The 12,436-nt window shown below is 37.7% G+C and overlaps 1 protein-coding gene across 3 annotated transcripts in view; it reads right to left on the reverse strand.

The window, feature by feature from the left end:
- LOC150095676 (GTP-binding nuclear protein Ran-like) overlaps nucleotides 1–12,436 on the reverse strand; it is a 66,914-nt gene that overhangs the window by 41,496 nt on the left and 12,982 nt on the right. For 2 of the 3 annotated variants that reach the window (XM_090409823.1, XM_090409821.1), the window contains exon 2: nucleotides 3,873–3,949. In XM_090409823.1, coding sequence (XP_090265949.1) covers nucleotides 3,873–3,929 — 57 coding nt within the window. In that variant the 5' untranslated portion in view covers nucleotides 3,930–3,949. Of the gene's footprint in view, nucleotides 1–3,872; nucleotides 3,950–10,150; nucleotides 10,206–12,436 lie in introns of all 3 variants that reach the window. The other variant, XM_090409822.1, reaches the window with a different exon arrangement.

The following is a 12,436-nucleotide window of genomic DNA, read 5'->3' on the forward strand; positions in this document are numbered from 1 at the left end:
AATGCCCAAATTATATTTTTTATGATTCATTTTGCCACAAAGGCGGCACCAGTGGATTTGTACATTCTAACACTGCCTGCCAGAGAACAGCAAATTTAAAACCCCCTACTTTTGACCTTTTCTGGTCGAAGGTTTCCTTGACCCACTTAGTAACATTCATCTGTTGAATTTACCAGACTCCAAACTCTGGAAACCACAAGGACCTCTTCACTTCTCTCCATGAAACATGACCATCTACAAGCCAGCTATTCAAAAATGAATGCCCATAACTCCGACTGGCATCCCTTCTCCAACACTACAGATCAAGCTGGAGGTGATGAAGTGTTTGCTATAAGCAAACAGCTAATGCAAATCGTGCAGCTACCTAACCAAATTCCAGATACCCCCCATCCCTCCCCATATAGCCTTGATATTTTTTTAAAACTGGTACTTCTTCCACACATGCTATAGAAGTCACCTCTTCTCTCAGCAACTCAGACCACAAACTAGTGCAAGTTTCCAGTTTCACAGAATGCCCCTACATGAGCACACCTAGAGTTGTGGCCTCTGGCACTACAACAGTGCATGTGGGATGACCTCCAGAGCAGGTGGCTTGTATCAAGAACCCAAGCTTCATACTCAGCCTATATGGAAGCATATAATAAATTACTATGGTTATTGTGTAATTTATTATTTATAATTATGCCACAGACACCTTTAAAGATTAGACAATAAATGTATATCAACTATCAGCAAATCCAAAATCATAAAAGCCACAAGCAGAAACACCTGTCGCTTGTCCAAATGGTGGTTGTGCCTTTTGGCCCCTTGCAAATGACATCAGATGCAACTGCTGCTCACGTGTGCTCTCACCTCTCTCCCATCCATACAGTACCAATGTTACAGCACCCAAACACAAACCTGACCTTCTAGCATCACTCTTTTTCTTTAACTCCTGCATAACAAATCATCTCCTTCAATACCAGCAATTGAGATATGACAGGAGCCATGTCTCCTGTAGCCTTTTCACAGAAAGACATAAAAATATTAAACAATCTGAACACTACAAAGTTGTCTGGATCCAATAGCATCTCACATATTGTGCTCCAGAGCTAACACCTATACTGTATTGTCTCTTCAATCTTCTGTATTCAGCTGGAACCTATCCCATCGCATGGAAACTAACATATATCCTACCCATTCCAAAATACGGGTGCAAAAGCCTACTGTCAAACTACCATCACCTCAATCCTTTCCAAAATAATGGAGATAGTTATCAATAGTCAGCTTCTTCATTGCCTAGAAGCTCACCAGCATGGATTCTGCCATTCCAGATCCTGGCTGATATCTTAGCCTAAATCGCTCACCACTGAACATGTGCCATGGAAAGGTTTGGAGAAACGTGTGCTGTAGCTCTCTTTTGTTCATGTTTGGCATAAAGGCATGCTTTGCTAACTGCCGTCCTTTGGTTTTCTGTATGTGGGTAGCCAGTCAGCTTATTCTCTGGTCATTCGCTGATTATCATACTGGATGGCACCCTCTCTTCAAGCTTTGCCACCAATGCAGTACTTCAGGGCTCCATTCTCTCATCTACCCTGTTTTTCTTATACACAAATAACCTAAATCTCAATCACTACAAATCCCATCCAGCTTTGCCTACAACAGCACTCTCCATTCATTCTACTTCTTTAACAAATCACACAGTTTCCAGACACCCCTTCCATCAATATCTGTAACCAATGCCATACACACAGATCTCCAATACCATCCTTCATAGGGAAAAGGATAACCTGATAATTGTCAATGCTGCCAAAACACAACTGCACCTGTGCTCTCGTGAAACAGATGTTAGATCACCTTCCCTCATTCTAGTAATACACACTTCATCAGACAGGATGAATTCTCTCTCCTTAGACTGGCATTTACCTCCAACCTCTCTTGGTACAAACACTTTAAATCAATGGCTTCCTCAGCTTCTAAAAACTAGGCATTCTTTTCCACTCAAGAAGTTATTTTACACCCACACAGCTAATCCCATATAAATCCCAAATCTGCACACCCTTAGAATACTGTTCACACATTTAGGGTACACCTAAAACCTGCTTAAAAATTCTTGATGCTGTGCAGAGGAGAGCAATTCAGCTCATAGATGACCCTTCCCTCATAGGCTCATTTCAACATCCATCTCATGGGCGCAATGTTTCTTCTACAGCTACTTCCATAGTCATTACTTCAGTAAATTGGCAAACATCATTCACCACTTGCAGGCCTGTTAAAACAAGATCAGCTGCTGTCCAACATCCCTTTACAGTACAACTCCAAATTCATCAAACCTACTTCTCTTCCTCATTTATTTCATCTACACACCTGTCATCTGGAACAACCTTCCTCATGATGTGTTTCTCAACAATTTCAACCTACTGCTCTTTTAAGAATGTCAAGTTTCTTCTTTCTCAATCCTCAGCTACAAGTCACACTCTGAACTGATGCACCACAGGTTCTTGTACTGCTCAGGTGTGGGATAAAAATCACATTACGTTTGTAGGAAAAGATTGTTCACTTCCAATAGCCTTTGAATATTGAAGCCAAACTTGATACTAGCTGATCAATTTCAACATTAGGTTATGCAACATGAGCCAAAGTTTCTGTACTCGTGACAGTCTGCTCTGCAGTTCTTGCAATCATTTCTTTCCAGAAGCAAGTCACCAGAGGAATGATTCTTGTCCTAATTAAATCTATATATTCATAACCAGGCAGAGAAAGCTCCATCATCCTCGAGCTTTGATGCTGAGAGGGAACATGTTTAGATTTTTAATGCAGCTCCATCAACTGAACGGTGCAGGCCATCTCCTTTGTTCAACTAAGGGAGTTATAATGTGTCCTTCCATCAAGACCCCACTCAGAGGTACATCGATAATCATCCATAATACATGAAGTTCTAGAGGCAGCAAACATACTTCTGAAGTGGAGAGAGAAAATTTCTGCAATATGGATAGACATAATTTAGGCACTAATCATTGCAATGAGGGAATCCCATGCTCTCCAAAGGTTTACCGTGGCATGGAAATATACTAGTTGCACATTGCGAGAGAGACATAACCATGAATAGATTGCTGCATCCATCCATGACAGTACTGAGAGAGAGACTTCACCTAGGAGTAATCTACGGTAATCTAAGAAGAAAGATTCTAGAGTGGATGGGAAAGAGGAACAGCCTGTCATAGAGAAGAGAACACCAAGGTATCCACATTCCTCCAGAAGGCAAGAAGATGCTGTGCAGGGAAAACTCAAAGTTCTCAACCTTCAATTTCTTGTCTTTACCTGAGTCGACATGAGAAAGCAGACTTGACTTTGTCACATTGATGTTTAGGCCTTGAACTTGAAAGAAGTTGACTGTTTGGTCGAGGAGTTCCTGCAAGCCTACTTCAGTAAAGGCTATGAATATAAGATCATCAACAAATGCCATGGAATTAAGTGGTTGTGGCAAGAGTGTGGCCAATATGGCTTGGAAGATAGCAAAGAAAATAGGGAAGAGAGAGCATCTCCTCGGCATAAACCCCTAAATGCTGGGATGGATGTCAATGTGGGTTGAAAAAGTTCTAGTTTGGTGTCCGCTTTTCTAATCTAATAGTAAAATACTACTTGCAGTCTTTCATTGGCAGGATTGATAAGTATAAACATACAAGGCATTTTTTTTGGAAATGCAATTAACAAGCCTCACAGAAGTGCTATTCAGAATACAACAGAAGGGCAAGATATTAAAAATATCCACCACAATGTTGTTTAAAAGGCGACAAATGTTTTTAACATACAAGTTTTTTCATATAAATCATACTTGTTTCCAAAAGAAGCAACAGCAAAACTATCCCATCCATATTCCAGAAGAACCTTACCTTAAAAGTAGGAATACCATCACCCTGGTCTGATGTTTGAGCAGGTGTCTGCTGCATAGTTCCACAATATTATGTTCCTGTAAAAAGAAATGCATGGTATAGCATAGGAAAAGCAAAATTAACATTAGATACAAATATTCCACACAAAAAGGATCACATTTATATAGAAAATAAATATGTGATTGCCATGTCCTATACTAGATTACATGACAATTTCACAAGCAGTACAATTACTTATTAACACTTTGACAAGAACTGAATTGTAAAAAAATAAATATATAAAATAAAAAACTTACATTTGTCTTAAAATGTAACGACATTAGTAATATGTTACAGGTAAATTATAAGTGAGGGAAACATATCAGGTTAGGAACCTGGGTGTGATTGTGAACAGAAAGCTGAAGCTTAGAGGGCATATTGTAAAGGTAACCGAAACAGTAGATTGTTGGAGACAACCATGTGGTTGTTGAAGAACACACTAACAAGCAAGGATAGAGAGGTTACTGTTTCCTTATACAGGCTTTAATAGGATCACACCTGGACTCCCACACTTCACAGCGATGAAGTTGTGGAGAAGTACAATTACTCATTAACACTTTGACAAGAACTGAATTGTAAAAAAATAAATATATAAAATAAAAAAACTTACATTTGTCTTAAAATGTAATGGCATTAGTAAGATGTTATAGGTAAATTATAAGTGAGGGAAACATATCAGGTCAGGAACCTGGGTGTGATTGTGAACAGAAAGCTGAAGCTTAGAGGGCATATTGCAAAGGTAACCTAAACAGTAGATTGTTGGAGACAACAATGTGGTTGTTGAAGAACAAGCAGGGATAGAGAGGTTACCGTTTCCCTATACAGGCTTTAATAAGATCACACCTGGACTCTCACATTTCACAGCGATGAAGTTGTGGAGAGGATCCAGTGACTGAATAATTTTTCTCTTGGCACCTTGTCATATGCCTTTTGGAGGTCTACAAAACTTAAATGCAGATCTTTGTTATATTCTCACGATTCTTGGCTATTTGCCTTAAAGTGAAAATCTGATCCTAACAGACTCTATTTGGCTTGAATCCAGCTTGTTCTTCACCAAGCTTCCCTTCCACAATCCTTCTGAACCATTTCCTCAAGTATACTTGTATAAATCGTGTGCAGGAGCGCCTTCTAGCGTTAAAAAAAAAAAAAAAAACCGATGTCCTAAGACACTTAGGTCGAAATATTTACGTATTAAAAAAACTAAAAGTCAAAGCTGTATAATTGAGAGGAGACCTCCACATAGCCTTTAAAGGAATGCAGAGAACCGACCAGGGCTTCTGACCTAATGTTCAATCCTCACCTTCTCGTGGTGCACCCTGTTGGGTATCTACTTGGATACTGAACGAACGAGGATGGGCTGGCAATTTGGGATTTAGCCGACCAAATTGTATTCTTATTGGTTAAACCAAAATAAAAAATGATGGTACAACATGACAAAATTTCATGCCGGCTGCGGCGTCGCCCGGTTAAATAAGGCCCTCGTTGTTTTCGCCAGGGAACCAGGGCGAACAGCGAAAAGTCAGCTACTGGAACAAATCTGAAAACAAACCCCAACCCAACATCACCAGAGTTAAAGATCGGTACTATCAATGTAAGAAGCCTGCATGGCAAAGAAATGGAGCTAGCTGAGGAATTAGATAAGTACCAGATCGACATAACAGGGGTGACTGAAACAAAAAAGACAAAAACTGGCGAGATCTTTCTGAGCAATAAATACAAAATGTTATATTCAGGCAATGACAATCACGGAAAAGAAGGAGTAGCCATAGTATTCAACACTAAATAGAAGGCTAATCTTCTTGAATGGCAGGCAGTCTCAAGTAGACTGAACTGGGCAAATATGAGAATGGGAAACTGGACAATGAGACTTATTTGTGCCTATGGTCCCAAAGAAGGCTCTACTAAGGTAGAAGTGGAGGAATTTTTTGAGGCTCTAGAGAATGCTACTGACACAATGATAAAGAAAAATTGGTCCTTGTTGGGGATCTAAATAGCAGAGTAGGAAATGATTGCGAGACATACAAAAATATTTTGGAAAAATTTGGAGAAAAGAGCAAAACTAATAATAATGGCAAATATCTGTTGGATTTCTGCTCAGGACATGGACTGGTTATTACTAACACCATGTTCCAACATAAAAATGTGCACAAATTCACATGGAGAGAAGAGGCAAGGAATAAGAAAAGTCTCATTGACTATGTTATTGTTGATAGTGATGTTTTCTCCTTGGTGCAGAACACCAGAGTGTACAAAGGATTTGAAATTGGAAGTGATCACTATTTAGTCTTGAGCAGGATAAAATTGAATTTCATATTGAAAAGAAGAACATGTAAGAAAGTTTTAAAGCTACTAAAAGTTGAGCTGCTCCCAGATGTAAACTGTAGACTAAAATACAGAAAGATTATTGAAGAAAAAATGAAAGAGTTTGAGAACAGGAATCAAACCTTGAAGAAAGCCCTGATTGATTCAGCTAGAGAGGCATGTGGTGAAGTTGTCTGCAAGGATAGAAAAATTAGAACTCTATGGTGGACACAGGAAGTAAAGAAGAAAGCATATCAAAAGTTCCTGGCAAATAAGTCAGCGTGAGCTCTTAGAGAATATAGAGACAAATGCAAGAATGTTAAACACTGTAAAACTATGCAAGTATACTTGAGAAACGATTAAGAAGAATTGTGGAAGAAAAGCTGGATTCAGGCCAAATAGAGGCTGTCAGGATCAGATCTTCACTTTACAACAAATATTCGAGAAAGCATGGGAATATAACAAAGATCTGTATTTAAGTTTTGTCGATTTGGAAAAGGCATATGACAAGGTGCGAAGAGAGAAGCTATTCAATACGCTAGTTATATGGTGTCAATGGGGCATTATATCAAGCAATACTTAATCTTTATTTGAGTTGTAAGTCGGCAGTTAGAACTGAAGGAAGTATATTATCCCCTCTGTTATTCATTATCTATATGGATCATTATGAAGGAAAGTGGTATTAAACATGATATCAGAATTGGAGATGTTAATGTCAGCTCTTTGCTTTATGAGGATGATGTTATACTTCTAAATAAATCCGCTACAAGTCTGCAAGATTCTTTGACTAAATTGAATAACTGCTGTAATAGATATGGTATGAAGGTCAGCAATAAAAAGACACAGACAATGAAAATAGGCAGAATCATTGAAAATGTCAACTGTTGTGAATGGAGAACCTGTGGAACGAGTAAAGCATTTCAGCTATTCAGTTACGATTTTTAGTGAAGATGGTAAATTAAATATAGAAATAGACAACAGAATCAGCAAAGCTGATATGGTGGGAAGTCAATTGAATAAATTAATATGGAATAAGAGAGAAATTAGTCAGCACACTAAATTAGTTATACATATATACAAGACAGTGTTCAAACCAGTTTTAACTTATGGATCTGAGAGCTGGGTCAGAAGTAAAACACTTGACCAAAGACTAGAGACCGCAGATATGAGAGTCCTGAGAAAGATTAGAGGCATGAACAGATGACATCAATGGCAATATCATATTAAAAACGAGGATATTAGAAAAGAACTTGACATTGTCAGCATCCAGGAATGCGTTAGCAGAGCTAATCTCAGGTGGTATGGTCACTTGAACAGAATGGGTGAGGAAAGATTAGCAAAACAAGCATTCTGTGCCAGGTTGGCAGGAAAACAACCCAGAGAAAGACCAAGATATATAGGTGGATTGATACGGTACAAAGTGCCTTAGACGACAGAAATGTAAGATCTGATAATGTTGGAGTCTTGACAAGTAACAGACTGATTTGGAGGAAAATTGTAGATAAAGTTAGTAATGATGTAAATTTTTCATGTAGTACTATCATATCCATGGCAGGAATTTGATGATGATGATTACTGTGGTTTTACGTGTGTTTATTTAGTCATGAATTCTCTACAGGTTTCTTTATATAATCATGTCACATTGTTTTTATTTATACGGATACTATGAGAGCTCTACTCCAATCGTCTGGAATTCGTCCCTCTGTCTAGGCCTTTTGAACTATGCAGTGCATTTTATACCTCCATATTTTAGCATTTCTGGTTGAGTATCATCTACTCCCTCTGCCTTTCATGAGGAAAGTCAAAATTTCAAGATCTCAGTCAAAAACAGATCTTGAAATTTCTTAAAATAAAGATTTTAAGAATTTTTCTACTTGAAGTATGGATACGTACTCCTGATTGCATGCATGTTCAATGATTTTTACCACTGTGCTGTCTGTTCATTACATTTAGCAATTTTTCCAAGTAATAATTCCATACATCAAGGATATGTTTTTCTGCAGTTTTTATATCATCTTGAATCCAGAATCCTGAACCGTAAAAGAAATCATCTCTAATTCTTTTTACTGCAGTCTTTTCAACAGCCTCAGAAATCTTGCCAAAACCTTCCCATGACTTGGCTAGTTTTACACAGTGTTTAGCTTTCTTACATGTCTCTGTATTCTCTGGGTACAAGCTGACTTATTTGTTAGGAACTTTCGATACTTTCTTCTTTTTCTTCACTGTCTCTTTAACTTTCTGTGTCCACCATGGAGTTCTGATTTTTCTATTCTTGCAGACAACCTTACTACATGCCTCTCAGGCCGAATCAGTATTTTCTTCAGGGCTTGCCACTGAATTTCCATGGTTTGGTTCTAGTTCTCAAACTCTTTCATTTTTTCTTGAATGTTTGTGTATTTGTCTACAGTTCACATCTGAGAGGCGGTCAACTTGTATCCGCTTTAGTACTTTCTTACATGTTATTATTTTCAATATAAAATTCAATTTCATCCTGCTCAAGACTAAATGGTGATCACTTCCAATTTCAAATCTTCTGTACACTCGAGTGTCCTACACTAGTGAAAAATCATCACTATCAACAATAACATAGTCAATGAGACTTTTTTTTTTATTCCCCTCTTCTCTCCATGCAAATTTAAAATACTGGCACAACATGACAGAATAATGAAAAGATGTGACACCTTATTATTAATACTCTGGATTAGAATTAGTTATAATTTTTTTCTCTCACTTGGTTCTAAATTAAATTAAATACGGCAAGAAATTATATCCTTGTTTAATTATTTATCCATGTGCAAGCAAACTAAATTCGTGCATAAAGTATCCTTGCGGTGAATATACTTCATGCACAAGTTTTGCAAAAAATTATATTAGTGATGCTGTTACAATATAACAAGGTAGAGTTGTTTTGGTAGACACAAATGACTTGAAAGGTGAGAAGTATGAGATGAGAGAAGATATAGAAGCTATTGAAAAAAAAAAAAAGGGGGGGGGGAATGCATGAATGAAAACAAGTCAATGTATAGGCTGTGCAGTTATGGTTTGCACTTATATGGATTTGGAGTTAAGCATTTTGAAAATCATTGTTCAGTGAGAGTGGGGAAGTACAAAGTCCAGAAAAATAAAGTTATTGGGAGTTAGGGGAAACTATAGATGAGTGTATGTGTAGTGCACCCATGAGGGCAAGTGTGAGAATGATCTAAAATGGAAGAATAACAAAACTGAATGAGCTGTCAATGTCACTACAATGTGGAAAAGCAATTACTCAATGTCAAAATCATCAGATATTAAAGGGAGAAGTTTTTAGTATTGGATGGTGCAAGCTTACAAAAAGTTATATGCATTAAAGATATTTGAATGATGAACAAAAAAGTATTTACAGGGAGGAGATATATATATATGAACCATATTTACTCGAATATAACTTGCATGCTTCTGCTCAAAATTAAAGTTAACAAATTGTGGTGCGAGATATCTGTGGAGATTTTTGGAAACTCAAATTTTTCAGGAAAAATCTAAACTGATGTTTCTAATTAAACCCTCACTATTCATTATAATTGTAATTGTTCACATAGAGCCTCTGCAGCTCAGTCGGTATAGATGAAGCTGTTTGGTCAGAAAGACCTGGGTTCGATTCCCGTGAATGAGGTGAGGAACCTTTATCTGGTGTCTTTCGACTAAAGCTGAATTAGCTGGTCTCATCCAGAGGTAGAGGTTTTTTTTTCATCCAGAAGCTCAGGTATTTCGTCCTTCAGGACAGGCTAACTGCCACTGTAAACACACGCACACGAATTTACAGTCATAAAATACATACATTTAATCCCTCATTAAGTGGGCTCACTTTGCCCGTTAGGATGGGGAAAGGGGAGGGGAACCCCACATAAATAAATTAACTGCTCATATTATTTATAAAATGAATGCATTTAAATGCTATTTACTTGATCAGCTGCTCACCTCCATCACGCACTATATTTGAATCTTTAGCAACAATACCTATGTAATGAAATGAAAACAAACAGTTTCATTATTGCTTTCAGAATCATAAGATTACCATGATTTAAAAAAACTGAAAATAGGTATGACTTACCAAGAATCTCCTATTCGCTATTGCTACTTCTGGTCTCGAGAGCAGTTTCCTCATGTACATTGTCAATCTATCCAAACAGCATCATGTTCATTCCCACGCAGGGTTAAAAAAAACCCTTGGCCATTATTTCTAGCAAAATCATATCCCAAGCTCTCAAAAACCAGTTGAATAACATTTGTAACAATGGTCTATTAATATTCCCTTTCGGAGTCAGGTCGTAGCTGCTGGCTGCCATCCACTGTATGTAGAATTTTCGTACATAGTCCTTGAATGGTTTGTTGACAATGCATCCAAGGGCTGTAGACAAGGTGTAAGACCACCAGGAATAATGGTGACATTGGTCTTCACATACAAAAGTTTTTACTATCTATTTCTTAAAGGTTTACATCTTTTTTTGTGCATGTGCAAGGTATGTGAGAAACTTTTTAATTTTATTTTTTGAGAAGTAAAATCAGGGATGTGAGATATACATGAGGGCAAGTTATATTCAGGTAAATATGGTGTGTGTGTGTGTGTGTGTGTATACACAGTAAACTCTTGAATGGACACCAATTCAACAGACATAATTTGACAAATAAATATATACACAGTAAATTCTATTTAACAGATCCCGGTTCAACAGACTTCGGATTTAACAGATATAATTTGACAAATAAATACAGATATGCAATGAAATAATCAATAAAACATATATATATACGTGCTGGTTAATCAAAAGCGATCGACAGTGTTTATAAGCTGCATCTTTGGATACATTTGCACACGTGCATGTACTTGGACACAGTAGCGTTGCTAGAGTAATTTTTAGTTAAACTGTTATTAATCATTATTAACATCAGTTATAACATTAACATTATTAACATGTCTGGGGTTAAAAGAAAATGAGTAAACTTGATGACAGCACAGAAATTTGAGTTGGAAAGTGGTGCACCTGCTGCTCGTGTTTGTGAACTTTTACGGGGTGAAAAAAACAAACAGTTTCGCAAAAATAAAGACAAACTTACACAGTTTTCGCTAAAATATGGCATTGAGAGCTCCAAAAGTGGTTTCACTGTCGCAGATAAGAAACGTGAAGTTGGCCAAGCATAAGAATTTAGAAGAACTTGCGCATTACAAGTGGTAATTCAACAGCTGTGTAGTGGCGTTAAACTATGGTCGGCTGCTGAAAAACTGGCACAACACATGGGCATACAGTTCCAGTGAGTGGATGGCTTTGGCGCTTTCGTAAATGCCATGGCATTACAAACAGGCAAACATGTGGTGAAGCACTGAGCCGATATTGAACAAGTTGAGCACTTCAGAAAAGTCATTGAATTTGAGGGAAGGGTCTTATTTTGTCTGAAGTTTACAATGCAAACGAGACCAGCCTGTTCTATAGCACTGTTCCTGAAAATACCCTTATGAACAAATGAGATTAGCATGCCTGACTGCAAGTGCATTTCAACCCTACATTATGCTAATACTGATGGCAGTCAGAAGAGAACGAAAGTCTCGCACTTTGAAGAATGTCGTCAGCTATTCCAGATCAAGAAATGCCGATTTACAAGTGACATTTTTTTCAACTGGTTTTTCAATCACTTCATACCTGAAGTGCAAAACTATCAAGAGGTCCTGAAAATGTAAAAGCTGTTTTACCTCTTGATAATGCATCAGCCCATCCTATGCTGAGAAGTTCGTTAGTAGGAATAGAAGAATAAAATGTATCTTCCTTCCTCCAATCAGCACTTCTATAATACAGCCTATAGACCAGGGAGTCGCTGTTGCCTGCAAGAGGTTGTATAAGAAGTTTTGGAAAACGATCTCAAAGATAAAAGAGGAGCCAGGACACTTCAAAATTTGCATGCATACAACATGAAGTTCACCATCTTTAATTTTGCTGTCACTTGGAAGGAGATAAAGACTATAACATTGGCTAATGACTGGACCAAGTTACTGGGGAGTGAACCAGAATACAATTTTGGAGGTTTTGAAACCTCTGATTTTCGTGAAACTTTGAAGTGAGAATGACATTGAACAATGGCAACCGAGGCTACCAAATTCTCAGCCAGGAAGGGATTGCTGAAGATGTTCTACAGGGTGATCAGGAGGTTGACGAGGAAGAAGCAGTTCCAACTGCTTCTTCCTCGTGTTCCAACTG

The sequence above is a fragment of the Typopeltis vanoorti genome, chromosome 20, assembly GCF_054136105.1.
Source record: "Typopeltis vanoorti isolate ZY-2024b chromosome 20, IOZ_Tvanoo_1.0, whole genome shotgun sequence".
Classification (NCBI taxonomy): domain Eukaryota; kingdom Metazoa; phylum Arthropoda; class Arachnida; order Uropygi; family Thelyphonidae; genus Typopeltis; species Typopeltis vanoorti.